This window comes from Lagopus muta, chromosome 5, assembly GCF_023343835.1.
Source record: "Lagopus muta isolate bLagMut1 chromosome 5, bLagMut1 primary, whole genome shotgun sequence".
Taxonomy (NCBI): domain Eukaryota; kingdom Metazoa; phylum Chordata; class Aves; order Galliformes; family Phasianidae; genus Lagopus; species Lagopus muta.
The window spans coordinates 48508188-48522526 of NC_064437.1; the positions used below are offsets into that span (position 1 = coordinate 48508188).

At 37.5% G+C, this 14339-nt stretch overlaps 2 protein-coding genes across 6 annotated transcripts in view; one reads left to right on the plus strand and one right to left on the minus strand.

The window, feature by feature from the left end:
- Positions 1-14339, minus strand: part of FRMPD2 (FERM and PDZ domain containing 2) — a 54535-nt gene that overhangs the window by 14817 nt on the left and 25379 nt on the right. For 4 of the 5 annotated variants that reach the window (XM_048946100.1, XM_048946099.1, XM_048946102.1 and 1 more), the window contains 13 exons: positions 13795-13880; positions 13502-13649; positions 12247-12461; positions 11589-11687; positions 10401-10765; positions 7587-7872; positions 6533-6691; positions 5739-5913; positions 4481-4691; positions 3523-3560; positions 2185-2271; positions 1706-1770; positions 4-165 (listed from right to left, as the gene is read on the minus strand). In XM_048946100.1, the coding sequence (XP_048802057.1) occupies positions 4-165; positions 1706-1770; positions 2185-2271; positions 3523-3560; positions 4481-4691; positions 5739-5913; positions 6533-6691; positions 7587-7872; positions 10401-10765; positions 11589-11687; positions 12247-12461; positions 13502-13649; positions 13795-13880 (2096 nt within the window). The remainder of the gene's footprint in view (positions 1-3; positions 166-1705; positions 1771-2184; positions 2272-3522; positions 3561-4480; positions 4692-5738; positions 5914-6532; positions 6692-7586; positions 7873-10400; positions 10766-11588; positions 11688-12246; positions 12462-13501; positions 13650-13794; positions 13881-14339) is intronic. The other variant, XM_048946101.1, reaches the window with a different exon arrangement.
- Positions 2306-14339, plus strand: part of MAPK8 (mitogen-activated protein kinase 8) — a 108670-nt gene continuing 96636 nt past the window's right edge. Inside the window, exon 1 of the mRNA XM_048946121.1 lies at positions 2306-2724. The gene's annotated coding sequence lies outside the window, so the exon portion shown is untranslated. The remainder of the gene's footprint in view (positions 2725-14339) is intronic.

Consider the following 14339-nt stretch of genomic DNA (forward strand, 5'->3'; position numbering starts at 1 on the left):
TACCTTAAGTAAGATGTCACCAACTTGAAGCCTCCCATCTAGATCTGCAATACTGTTTGGGCTGATGGCTTTTATTAGGATAGCCCTGCCATTTCTGCCACCAACCAGCGCAAATCCTAGGCTTCCATTTTCTGCTTTTTCCAATTCTATCTTAATAATGAAGTCCTACAATACAAAATGACACAGTCAGAGGTGGAGTTTATTCAGGGCACTTTTTTCATATTCATTTTTAATATGAAAGAATTATATTGTGCTTTACAATCCTTTGTGGCTGATATAAATTGTGGGATATATCCTTGTCTTGGATGGGTACATAGAGCTTCCACTGATTTATAGCATCTACATGTACGTATCAGAATGAAAGTAGTGCATCCTTATTTCCATAAGCTCTATTAATAATATCCAGTGAGTAAAATGAGTAAATCTCATAAAACTAAGGAAACATGTACTTATGTAACCCTTTCATAATACATCAAATACATCACTTTCATTGACAAGCCAGTCACTTTTATCTCAAGTGTGACGCTAACTCAGTATGTCCTCCATTCTTTTATTGTTCTGTAATGCAAGTCTTAACCTTGCAGCCCCAACGTACCTCTCTGTTTGGCTTTAGCACGTCATTCACTTTTATAATCAGCAGCCTTTTTAGGGTCAAGCATTACGTCGGAAAGAGCAGCAACCTAGAAATTGTTATGATTTGCAGCATGACTGGTTCCAGTGATGTATGTATCATCCTCAGAAATTATTTTAGTGAGTTGAACAGACAAGCTATCATGGATTAAATGGTGTGGAAGAGGCAGTAATAGAGATGACTTAATCAAAAGCCAGAAAATTGTTCTAATTTTTCTTCCAGGTTGGAGGTCTAATTTTAACAAGAAACAGCCATTTCTTGTAAACCCCAGCCAAGAGAAAATGAATAAATCTATTTTCATGAAATATCAGTCCCAAAGCGGGCAATTCCAAGCAATATTACTTTCCACATATTTGCACAAACAAAAGCAATGTTTGCACTTGTGAGACGTTTGAAGCATTGCATGCTGAACATGGAAATTGATTTTTTCCCCCCTGAACATACCTGTGTATTTTGGGAATTTATTATTTCAAAAATACAGTTACTCTCACTAGCTATTGTAAATCCAAACCACTCTGATATATGTCAACACTGAAAATACTCCAAAGATTTGGAGTAATTTTATCCTCTTTTCAGATTCATTATTTCATACTGAAACATGAATCTCAAGTTTCAACGAATGTTTTGATTTGTTGTAGGAAATACTTCCTCATTACTTTCACATTTATTCTTCCCAGAATCTTACACTGTGGCATTCTATCTCTCTTTCCCGCACAACTTTCTTTCTAAGCTAGGAGTTAATTTTGGAAGCTATTAAGAGTACTATGAAGACCAAATGGAGGGGCTACATCCTGTGGATCTTGGTTTCATTATCAAGCTGTTAAGGTAGTAATACTGTATAGAAAACCAGCAAGAGAGGGGCCTAACCACTGGAGGTGCTGAGCGCACACAGGACGAGTGCACGCTGAGGCAGTTCAACACTTCATGGTATGCTTTGCAGACCAACTGTGTTCACATTTTAAGAGAAACTGGGGATGAAGTAAATACATTAAATGCCACTATTGAAAAAATCTCAGTCACTATAGCACACTTTACTTGATGGAACACCTCATGCTTGATAAAACTGCCCCTTACCTTACATTCTGGAGAACTGGGAGTGCTTTGCTGAGCTTCACAATTTGTTTCCTTCAAATGTTTCTCTGTGAAAAAGCAGAATGGTTTTCACCACTGAAATATGGTTCTGTGGTATAACACTCAATATGATAGAGACATAATAAAACATTTCATATTTGATGTGTAAAATTTCCTCTGGGCTTATGTACGTTGCTTCTTTTGTAGTACTCCTGAACTGAGCATTCTGCCTATGATTCATGTGAATCTTTTGCCTCCCAGAGAGCAGTTTCCAAAACAAGCTTTAGGAGCTGCATGTTACAGGATCAGGGACACCAGCTGGAAAACAGATGATGTACTTGCATTCTCTGAGACTCTGAGGGATACAGAATTGCTTACTAACAATTAATCTTTCCCCGGTATTTCCAGCACCACCTACCAAATTCATTTATAGAGAGGACTAAACCTTTTTTAAACTCTACCAGAAAAGTCAAGTTCCTTACCGTGTTGGCTTAGTAGATGCTGCTCTTGGGAATTCAGGTTTTCATTTGAGAGACAAGTATCGTCTTTCTCTGTCTCAGCAGGCAGCCCTAAAAGCATACATGGAGGTTTGTTCTGACAGGCCTCCCACTCAACTTCATGTATGCAAGGGAATGTAAATTCTGTTCTTAGATCACGAAACAAAGCATCAATATCCAATATTGATGCTGTATGAGGCAGTGGGAGACAGTTATTACTGCATGATTAAGTTTACTGAGTTGCACAGTGATACAAATAATAGTTTCCTGAGCTGCAGAAGTATTACATCTCATTTGTTGCTATTTTTAAAATGATAACAAGAACTGGAGATCAGAGTGAGTCATTCCAGACATGTGGCAGTGCTTAGGCAGAGGATTAAGGAGGTTCTATCACTGTCTGCAGAGCTGTCTGTACAAGAAGACACTGATTTGGCTTTGATTTCCACCCTGCCCTGATCTTTACTTTTGAGTTTTGCTTTGTCATATATAGATGATCTCATTTGTCTTCCAGAAAATTCTCTTAAGGTATGAATTATATAACATAATATGTTCTGCTGTTTGTGTTGTTTTGTTTTGTTTTGTTTTTTTAATTCTATGTTGCATTTGCCATTTCAGTATGCATTTTTATAACTAAGAGAATACATTAAATGAAGGCTTCTACTAGAGATGGTCACAAACAAACAACAAATCACTGTATATTTTTGCAGCGCTTTACAAAAGTTAAGAATCTTTTTTTTTTTCAAGGCCGAGAACCATCTCACTGTATAGTTAATAAATCTGCATCAGAGCTGGATCATAGATAAAGTGTCTTGAGAAATCTCCTGGAATCTACAGATCTTACTGGAGAAATAAAGTAGAGCAATAACTGTAGCCCCCTGATAGGCTCCTTTATTAATTAAAGAGATTGTGGTTCTGCCCATTTTTGTTATTGATATCAGTTTAAAAAGTCAGTCCAGGATGGTTAAGTTATGGCACCATATTTAAAGCTCAAATTCTCTGGAAAACTATTGCAGAATAGATTTAATCAAACCAGAAGTTGAATATAACCACATGAAATTCCCATTAAATATTAGCAAATTAATAAAAATAAGCTGACTGCACAAAATGCAAGTATAGATAAAATTTTAAATTTTTTTGACAAGAAAAATACGTTTTGATTCTCTGTAAAGAGCTGTCCATTTTTCTCCAGATTCTTAACAGAAATACTGAATGCCAAGTTACAATCTATTAATAACTGTTTAATGCAATGAATCAATAACAAATTAATACTAAAATCAGAAGCAAATCTTGAGCTCAAATCCAAAAAACTTTAGCCTTACTTACTATTTTCTTGCTCTATAGGGACCACAGGATTGCCATTTCTGGAGGCAGAAAAGTGCAATATGTGAGCCATTAAGAGCTGCATGTTTTTAAAAGCACATATGAAAGCTATTTCTGAAAAAGTCAATTTTTAATTAAGTTGTATTTCTAAGATTTTGTTATACTTAATGGTGCTTTTCTAAAGAGCATTTATATCAGTATATAAATATACACTGTCCTTAATAACAATGAAATATTTTACTTAAATTGGTCTAACAACGAAGGAATATGTTATAATATCTGTCGCAGTGCAAAACTTCTTCAGGGCTGGGTTTCACCTGCTAACACAATGCAAGTTAACAAAACACTGATAAATGTTTGTTGGACATCAAGATTGCTGTGATGAACACACTGTCACTAAATCTAATTGTATAACCTAGTAATTTACATATTTTGGGGTTACTGTTTGGACTGTTGCTCTAAGACCTTAAGGAGCTGATTTGGTATCAGTCCAGAGCTCTGTCAGATTGCAAAATGAAATAAACATAAAGCGTGATGAAGGGGAATTCTTAGCTGTATATTCCTGAGCAGCCCGGGGATGAACATTTTATCACGTACTGTGGAATAACTGCTGGATTTTCAGCATTTTTCTTAAATATTTCGCCACTGAAAGTAACTCAGAGGTTCCCAACAGAGGCAGTTAAAGGATTTACATTTGTGTTTCGATGATGAAGTTTGATGAGTTATGATGCATGTCATGTGAGTTCACCTACATTCACATCTTCCTGTGTTAGCTTTAACTACAAAGAATTAAGATACCTTATGGGCGTCGTATACCAGGATACACCTTCAGACCTGTGAGGTACAGCATTTTTCTTGTTTGGTTTTATTTTTTACTTGCTAATAAAAGAATTAAAAACCTGCTTTAACACTAGGACTGAAATTGAGAATGCTCAGATTCCATCTGTCTGCTTCGATTTACCTTGTTGCTTTGATTTGGACATTCTGGGTGGCAGCTTCGCACACTCTTACTGCATCATCAAGGCTGATGCCCTCAGTCCACAGCCCACAGATGTACAGAATCTGATCTCGTGGCTGCAGACTGCCTTCCACACTGGCAGGAGAGCCAGGCACTATGTCTAGAACATAAATACCTTGTAGCTTGCTTCCAGCTCCTCCTGTCAGCTTCAAGCCTAGAATAATGCAGATAATAAAAAGTCTTTTGTGGGAGCATGTTTTGAATTTCATTGTCAGTGCATCCTGATGGAATATATGAGGGTCATTGAAAGATAGGCTGAACAAAACACTGATGAACAAAAGAGCATTTTTCCCCCAGTAAGAAAGCAAGAGTGACATGCGATTAGATGTTCACAAAACATTAAAAAACTTAAACAGTGTTGTCCATCTATACTCTTCAGCTGTTCCGTGGTGCTTTGTTTCAGCTAATGTCAAATATGTACTTGAATAAGACTCCTCGTTACCACAGTACATAAGTGCTTTGCAATGTCTTCTGTAGGGTGTGCTATCATTCCCATTTTATAAGTAGGGAATGAAAGTGCAGGACAGATAAGGAGGTACCTAACCAGTACAAAGCAGCATGGTGCAATGATATTCCAGTAGTTTCCAAACAAACTAGTTTCTGAACTGGAAACAGGATCCTGTATCAAAGTAAAGATAACTACGCTATTTCCTGGGTCCACAGTTGTATCTGTGTGCAGTACATACTGCATTCTCCAGTAATAACAAGATATTCATACTGTGGGGATTTCTTTTATTGCTTGCATTGCACAGTGTAGATAAATAAAACTTCATGTCTTTGATGAATCAAGCATTTAAGCAGAGTTTTTTTGAATGCCAGGCTGTTGCCCTAACTACTAGCTAATCCTTCTCTTTTTTTTCCCAAATAGAACTTTAGTCATATCAGCAGGTAGCAGACATTCATCATCTATCAACAATTTCTAGCAACTCTTTGTATTTCAATAACATAAAAATATGAGACTGAAGATATGGTAAAAACTTCAGCTGATAGTGTGATCATACAGATATAGCTTCAGCTTCCAATAGCTTAATTTGTCTAATAAGAGTTGTCTTCCCTTTATGGTTCTATTGAAAAGAAAGTTCTCCAACCCATTGTCATGTTGATGGAGGAGAGCACGATCCAAGACCACAATTGCCCTACGATTATCATATCACCACTATAATCTTTGTCTAAAATAGTATGCATAGCACTTACTACACACCTAGCTGTCCGTTGGCACCTTTTGTGAGAGTGATTTCAGGAATGTCATCTGGCCTGATAGAAGGACGTGGATCACTGCCAGCACGACCAACCACAAGGTGCAGATCAGGAGGAGAGCTCTGCAGCAAACTCAGGGCTTCATTGCATTGTAAAGATGTGACATCAATTCCATTCACCTAAATGAAAAAGATAGATCTCATTGACTGTCATCATACTTTTTCCTCCACTACAAATATTGCAATATGAGCTTAAATTAGTTTTCATTCTCATAACATTGCTTTGCTGTGGCACCTAATGTTTGTGAATGCATGTAACAGTTAAAAAATTACAATTGCAGTAAGATTTGCTTTTGAACTTTTGTTTTCCTGAATATTCTATCTTCATAAAAGTATCTTCTTTTCCTTGAAACTTGAAGCCCTGTAGTAAAAATGAAGGAAGGCAAGTCTAATGAAATGAAGATGAACTTCAAAACAGGTTTTGTTCACACATTACACAGGACACTGCATCTTTTGTGCAGATTAGTGCAGTTTATATCACTTAATAAGGAAGACATTTAGTGTCTCAGCTGTACTGCACTACTGCTAGATGATTCTTGGGTTTTGCCTGGTCATACACTCTATTCAATCTGAAGTTTATTCTACTGAAGTCAGTGGGATTGTATTTATTATATGATTCATTTGCACTTGCATGCGTAAATGTGATAAACTAGGCCCTATAAAAGGAAAATTACTAAAGCTAAATGACATTGACCTGCACATACTTTCCCCCCTGTTTAAATTCAAAGGATTACTGTACCATAACGATTCTGTCTCCCCTTCTTAGCCTTCCATCTGACAGGGCAGGCTCGTGCAAGATTTCATCAACATAAAGACAGTTGTCCACTTTGTTAAGAACCACTGAGAATCCATAACCATTGTTCTCTAACCTTGTCAAAGTGACAAAGACCTCCATTTCCTATTAAAGCAAACACAAGATATGTTTGATGTAGGCTTTTCTGTTGCTTCATTAACATTTTCCATTATGTTTTATATGCAAATAGGAATCAGATGTTCAGATGGTATAAATAAGCAGCATACGTAAGGATTTCTCTGGTCTATCGCTGCTATTGTTCCAGAATTAATTTTATTTCTTTATACCTCTTTATACTTCAGCTTCACGGTGATTGATTGACAGGGCCTAATAAGGCATGGAATGCCATCAGGAACTGAAATTTTGGCATTTTAAGTATATAAAATGTCATGGAGTCCTCAGATCTGACAAATGTTACAACAGAGCTCAGAGATCTCAGTTGCTATTGCTGTTGCTATCCCACTAAAGCAAATAGTTGGATCTAAATTTTATTCTCAATGCTCTCGAATTAGTAGGAATTCAGAGCTTATTAGCATCAACAGGAATGCAAGATGTTCAGCTTTTGGCAGGACTGATCCCTATATTTTGGATAGTAATTAGTATAGGAGTTTCTTATTGGAACTTTACAATAGTAGTATTGTAACAAAGTGATTTTCCACATGAGTTTAAAATATGGCAAAAATTACGGAACAGCTGGCACCCGTTAATTTAAGGATAGGTCTTAAGCCTCTGTGCACTGGGAATAATACTGCAGAACGATGATAAGTTAAAACAGTAGGAATTTCAAGAGCAAGGAAATAATCTTAAAGGAAATGGTAAAGCGTTCTGTAGAGCTGGGCATACAGTAAAATTTGGACATTTCTGGAAAGTGAGAAAAGTCATGTAGAAATAGCATAGATAATGAGTTAAACCTAATGTTTTTAAGAATTACACATTCTTAAAGCTGTCACATTTCCCATGTCATTATCTACCTGTTAATAATCTCATGCCAATCACGTACCCTAGTGCAATCCTCTTTTTCCTCCTTCTCTTCCTCCATGTCTTCCCATTCATTGTCACTGTTCTGTGTGTCTCTAGCAGTCAGGGATGATGAGAAAGGGCCACAGACACGTGGTTGTGGAGTCACCAAGTTTGTGGAGACAGTCTCTGAGCTTCCTCCTCTTGAAAATGAGGTCACAGATGTTGAGCTGATGGTGAGATACTCTTCATCAATAGGGGTTAGAGAGAGAATTTCAGACATACAATTCCTGTTTGATACATCACCATCATTCTTATTAAACACAGGGCTGGAAAACAAAGAGATTGTAGTGCTGGAATTTTCTTCCATATCCTTTATTAGACGGCCACTGGAAAATCTACTGCTTATACACATCATGATTTTAAGTAGCATACTAGTTATGGTATTAAATGGCTGCCTCGGTCTTCCAAGTATTACTATAAAACAAAGAGGAAGTAATCAATCTTTTGCAAAGCTCTTAAAAACATTTAAAAGCTTTCAGCCCACAAAATCTTACACACTTTCTTTTTAAGGCACTTTTGATGTTTCCTTAAAACAGTAATTGGGTAATTCCTTGACCATTAGTTCTTTCATCTGTCATAAACAATTACCTTATCTGGTAAGCGATACGCACACCGCAGCACTATTACAATTTTTATAAGTGCATTTTTCTTCTTGAAAAATAGCTTTCAGCCACATTCTTTGCTGCTTTTATTCTTATGCTGCATGTCTGGTATGAAATCACAAAAGATCCTCAGTGTTAAGTTCTTGTTTCAAAAGTTGTCTATAGTCAGAAGGAAAGTATAGAAAAGTAGAAAAACATGCTTTTTGGATGCATATAGCTAATAACCTCCAGTGGCACTTTTAAAACATTGACTAAGACAAGAAAAACTGTCAGGTTCATGCTATATATTCAGTGCAAGGGGCTGTCTACTCTGATAGCTTGTACTGATGCAGGGAAGAAATGAGTTGTATATCTTCAGTAGCACAGCAAAGCTGATAGTGAAACTGGAAGCTTATGAACTTTAATAGCTGAAGACATGTACAACACTGGGAAAGAAGACGGGTATATTTAACACAAATGTTTAAGGATAACAGCAAATACAGTCAGCTCCTTTCTTCAGGTGACAGGAAATAAAGGATTAAGTTCAATGAACCTTGTCAAGGAGTGTGTCACAGAAACTGTCACATACCAGTGATGTGCTGATGGACCTTCAAAGTATGAAAGATATTTGGCAGAGCTACACAAGCTCAAGGCAATGAGCCAGCAGTGGCCTAATCACAGCACAGCCTCTAGCCCATCTCTGCATCAGCAAGAGGAACGCATGAATCTTGGTCCTACTGGACCACACACAATGTGCACTGACATGCTAGATTTAGCCTTTGGAGTCTGGGTGATCCCCCAGCTTGGACTTCTATGGGAAAACTATGGGGTGAAATTCTTTGAAGTAGTTTTGTTGAAGATTCTTTTTTTTTGGCGATAGGAAGAGTGGAAGAAATTTTCCATGTGATGCCCTGAGTAGTAAACTTTTTAGAAGTTGTATCAGAAAGCTTTTATGTTTGCATGAAAAGTGTTGAGCAATCTGAAGAAAAGAAAGGGGAAACCTTTCATTAATGCCTATTTCAATATATTAACTTATATCTATGGAAGGGTCATTTAAATTGAGGTTACATTTAAAATACTATTTGAGATACACAAATTGTTCTGTCTGCCTTTTGAAAATGCAAAAACTGAAACTAAATGATGCTGAGATATACCAAACAAAAACTATTATTTCAGAACTTCTTTCTTGGGAATAATCCAAGGTTTTCTTTCAGTTGATATTTTCCCACAAGAAACTCAGTTTTGATGAAACTGTATCTCTTGGCAAGTGTGTTTGCTACAGACATATTTCTGCTGGTTTTAATCTCAGCAGTAGAAAACTGTTTGAGTGAAATTTCTTTTCTCACTAGGGAGGAACTAGAAGCACAAATAGCAGTTATGGTCCCACAGGACTTGCAGTCACTCAGTACTGTGGCTCAGCAATGTCTGGAATATGTGATTCACTAGTTCTGAGCTTGCTAGATGTCAAAAGTTTAAAAAAAAGATTCAAATGAGTGTGTGAAAAAATAGAAATGAGTTTCTAGAGAAAATTGTAAAAGCTACAAGTTAGAGGTTTATGTGAGGCATTTAATTTTTATTTCCATCAATCCTTTCTGTTCTGATAATTTATCTTTGCACTGAGAAAAATGGAATGGATCATCTTCTGAATGCCAGTGTCTGGTATATCCAAAACAGTATAAAAGGAGGCTGAGTCCATTTGCACTGCATTTTATTGCATAATTCCTCTGGCTCAGGGCTTCTATTTGCTTCTGAAGACAGGAAAATAACTTTTTTTTCCTCCATGATCACAGTTTGTCTTCAGAGTGTTTTAATTTTCTCTGGAAAAATTTGAAATTAAGAGATTATACAGTAAGAATTGCTTGGTGCCTACTTAAATGAACTTTGAGAAAATTCAAAGATCACAAAATAAATAAGAAAATTTGGTTCCTTTTTATGTCAACAAGAGTCTTTCCACTGATTTCAAAATGCAGCCAGCTTCAGCTGAACAACATAAATGATTGCACTAGCGCAGCACTCAACTATTTTGCAATGTGGATTTCTTCAGAATTCCAATGAGAGTAAGCAGAGCAGATTAAGATAGTCAGAATAAGACGGTAATGCAAATTTTTCATTAATCAGCAGTAGCTAGAAGCAGAGCCCCCTACTTAACTCTAAGCAATTTACTTTCAAAACTCTAAGAACCAAAGGAAAGGGCAGATTTCAGTATTGCTTACTTTTCAGCACATTCTAGTTCACATGGCGAGTAGCAGTTCTGCTTCACTTCTTCCTCTAGAGAGTGAAACTCTTCAGAACTGGCAGCTTCTTGATGAAACTTCCAAAGATCCTTATAGGAACTTTCCCTGGGAGGCATAAGTCTCTGGGTGGGATTCTCTTGAGACTCTGTTTCCTGCTCTTCGTAGATTGAGCTCTCCTCATCAGGAGGTTCACTGAAATCTGCTGCCAATGGAGAATCCAAACAGTCTTCGAGGTCTTGAGAGGTGCTACCTCCATCACTGGTAGATGGGTCCAAACTATTTCCTGCCTCTGGACTGCCTGGCATCTCTGCCATAAATGCCTTAACTGGAGATGGTGCTGGAGTCTATAAAAAAAAAAACAAACACAGAAAAGTTAGTATATTTTTTTTCCTTTTCTTTAAGAACCAAAGAAGTTGCAGGGGAATTATCAACTGGTTTGCTTTCTGGAGATGATTCTGATGGTCATTTCCATCTGTCCATAGACAACACTTACAGGTCCTGCTCAGACAGTAACCAGGAGCAGGCCATTCTGCATAGAGCAAATGCATTTTCATGATAGGAGAGTACTTGTGCACATATCCATGAATAGTAGGAATAATAAAATTACCTTTATTCTCTATTACAGTTGCTCCTGGTTGTTTTTTCTGTTTGTTTGTTTGTCTTCTGTTTTGTTTTTTTTTTCTTGTTGATTCTGGTAGATATCAGTAAGAAGCCAAATAACCAGTTGAAAACATCAGTTCATTTATTTATGTTTGTTAAGAAACAAAGCTCTGTTTTCCTCCTGCTTTGGTGAGTAATAATGCTACCTCAAACCCGCAGATTACAATGGCTGCAGTTGAGAGTATCTGCAGCTTATGGCTGAGGATCTAGTGGAATGTTTTTAGAAGCAACATTTTTAGATCTGTTTGGGCACGTACTTTGTCACTTCATTGACAGTACTGCAACTCAAAAGTTGTTGTACTGGGATAAATATATTTCAGATCTGTCAAATTTCTATTTTGGTTGCAGTTGAACTCTAGAGGTTGAGTTGCAGATGGGAAGAGAAAGGAATGGAATTGGATACTGTAGAGGAAAGGCAAGGTTGCATTATTCAAGGCTGGATAGGCAAGGTAGTAGTGTTTTTCCAGGATTACTGAGGCAAGTTCACTGGCAGAACCTTTAACTTACCAGGGCAGTCTGCTCAATTTCTGGAAGAACACCTTTTGGTGGTCTGCAGAGAAGTAGTGTGACTTCTGAAGGAGCTCCTCTCAACAGGTGCAGGACATCCTAATCGGGAAAAAGGAACATTAGATTTCTTACAGAATACAGTTTTTTTCCCAGTCAGTAATACATGTCTTTTTACTAAGAAATAAATTCTCTTATAATCCTTTTTTACCATTTAATTTCTTCATGTGAGAACAGAATTGCTCATTCCAGGCAAAAAAATTTCCCTAGACTTACCTCAGCTGATAGAGGTTAGAATCTGAGGCACTGGTATTTAGGATGATGTCATAAAACAAATGACCATGGGGAATAATGTTTCTGTTATGCATAAGAGCATCAAAGATTCCAACTAATTAACAACCAGTGTGCGTCTAACAATAGATTTTGTGCATCAATAGTGGAAAGCTAGAAATTAAATAGCAAAAAATATTCTCTGTAACAATTATGTTACAAAGGGAATTCTCCATATGAATTCTAGAGAAGTCTTCTACATAAAAATCAAAATCATTATATGCAAATTCTGCCCCCCTCTGGTGATAGTGAAGTTTAAAAGCAATTTCATCCCATTGTCTTTATTAGCACATTACCCACCAGGAGGCCCAGGGACAGTAGTAAGTTGTACCTGATACAAGAGTCCTTGAAGAGATTTCCCATTCACAGCCAAAATGATGTCTCCAACTTCAATTTCTCCATTCTCTTCAGCTGGCTGCCCTGGAAACAGCCTTTTGATTCTGACAATAGCTCCTCCAAGATATTCATAGCCTTCTTCTTCCATCTGAAGAACACTAAAGCCAAGGCCTCCAGAATTCTTTGTCAATTTGACTTCAAAAGTATTCTCTGTTCAGAGGATGGATAGGAAAAAGAGTGAGCTCAGTTTGTATATAAGAAACTGTATATATTATATTCTCCACAGACCTTTTCCCTGTGTGCTGCTGAGTTATATCTTCTGATGCTAATAACAAAAGGTGGTTTTATTCTTCCTTTAGCTTGCATGAGCCCTAAAATTCAGATAGGCAGACTGGCAAGAATTGGATTCTATTCCACCATGTGGCCATGGACTTTATGAGATCTGGTACAAGCCCTCAAAGGAAGAAGCAGTTTATACCAAAAAAGTTCAAGCCCTATCCATTTCTGACATTCTTATGCAGATTTTGAGTAGGACTTACTATTCCGTAGTTGTCTGATGTTAATTCAGGAGTTGCACAAACCAGCATAAGCTAGAAACAGAGCTACTGTTCTTTTCAGACAAGATGGACAGACCAGCCATTTCCCAAAAATCATACCTGCATTCAAACTCCTTTCTGCAGGGGACAAATTGGAGGAGCAACTGCCCTATGGTAAAGTATGGTGGTGATTATGGGGCAACTTTACAATAAAAGAGAGGGCATTTGTTGGATAAAGTCAGTGAAAATGACCTCTGAATCTTCTTTTAAGAACTGAAGTGATGGCAGCTCCCAATCCTGGCTGTGGGGCAATAGTTCACCCTACTTCACTCCTGACACAACATCAGCAGGTATACTAGCCATGCTGCCTTTGGGTAACAGCTGAGCAATATCAGTACAGCTGCTTGCTGCTTGAGAGTGCTGTGAGAGTATAGAAAGGAATGTTCCCTGACAGCCTCATCTCAGGAAGGCTGAGAGACATAGTACTTATGTCTATGAAAAATTCAACTGCATGCATCAGCTGTAAATATGAGGACTTTTTTTTTTTAGAATTAATTTGATAATGCTTTTAATACTACATATTGTCTTTTTGTTTGGTGTGCTATTTTCCTTCCAACCTATAGAAATATCCTAGAACAATTTTCATTCATTTCATTCTTGCCCATCATAAGTAGCCAGCAAAAGTCACCCTGAATTCTTTTTTTCCTCTCTTACCATCTGTCAAAAAGCAGTAATCCTTGCTGCCATCTGTGAAGGATGTTGCCACAGAAACCACTGCACATTGGTCCTGTTTCCTGTCGTTAGTACTCAGGCATGGCTCTGCTCCTGGATAGTGTCCCCTTTCTAGAACCAGCTTGGCAACCTAAAAAAATGAAGAACAGTTTCCATTTACTGTAAGCCAAAGCTTCAGGGAGGGGAAAGAGTTTCACACTGGCCTAGCTTCGCTACTGTGCTTCATAGTAAGTACAGCTTATTTGATTGATCAAATGCTTTCCTGTTACACAAACCTGGCCAGATTTCTTAAGGTTTTCCACAGCCTGCTTGTGTGTGAGGCCACAGAGGCTGATTCCATCTACTTCCAGCAGACGATCACCTGAGGGAAACAAAAATAACGAGTGATGGTTGCGCTGATGATTCAGATTGGATGGAAATCTTAAGGCTACCCACATTGTGTTAGATCTTCATGCTTACATGCTTCAAATAATGTTGTTTTGCTTGAAAGCAATACTGCTTGTTGTATGGTATTCTGTAACTAACATTGCAAACATACCAGGGTACTCTGTAAAGTGATGCAGTGCTTATCTCAGCAACAGTAGATGTCTGAGTCACTACCTTGAACTGCAGCAACAGAGGGAAGCTGTTCAATGTTGGTATGAGACTCCAGGTTCCTCAGTGGAATTTCCACATAAGCTACAGTGATAGGCTGGGGAATGATGGACTGCATATAATGTTTTGCAGTTGTATAGCCCTCAATCCCAATCATATTTCATCATCCTGTAGCAAGTATTTCACACAAACACCTAATTCTGCAGCCCAGGGTTTCATTGCCAGA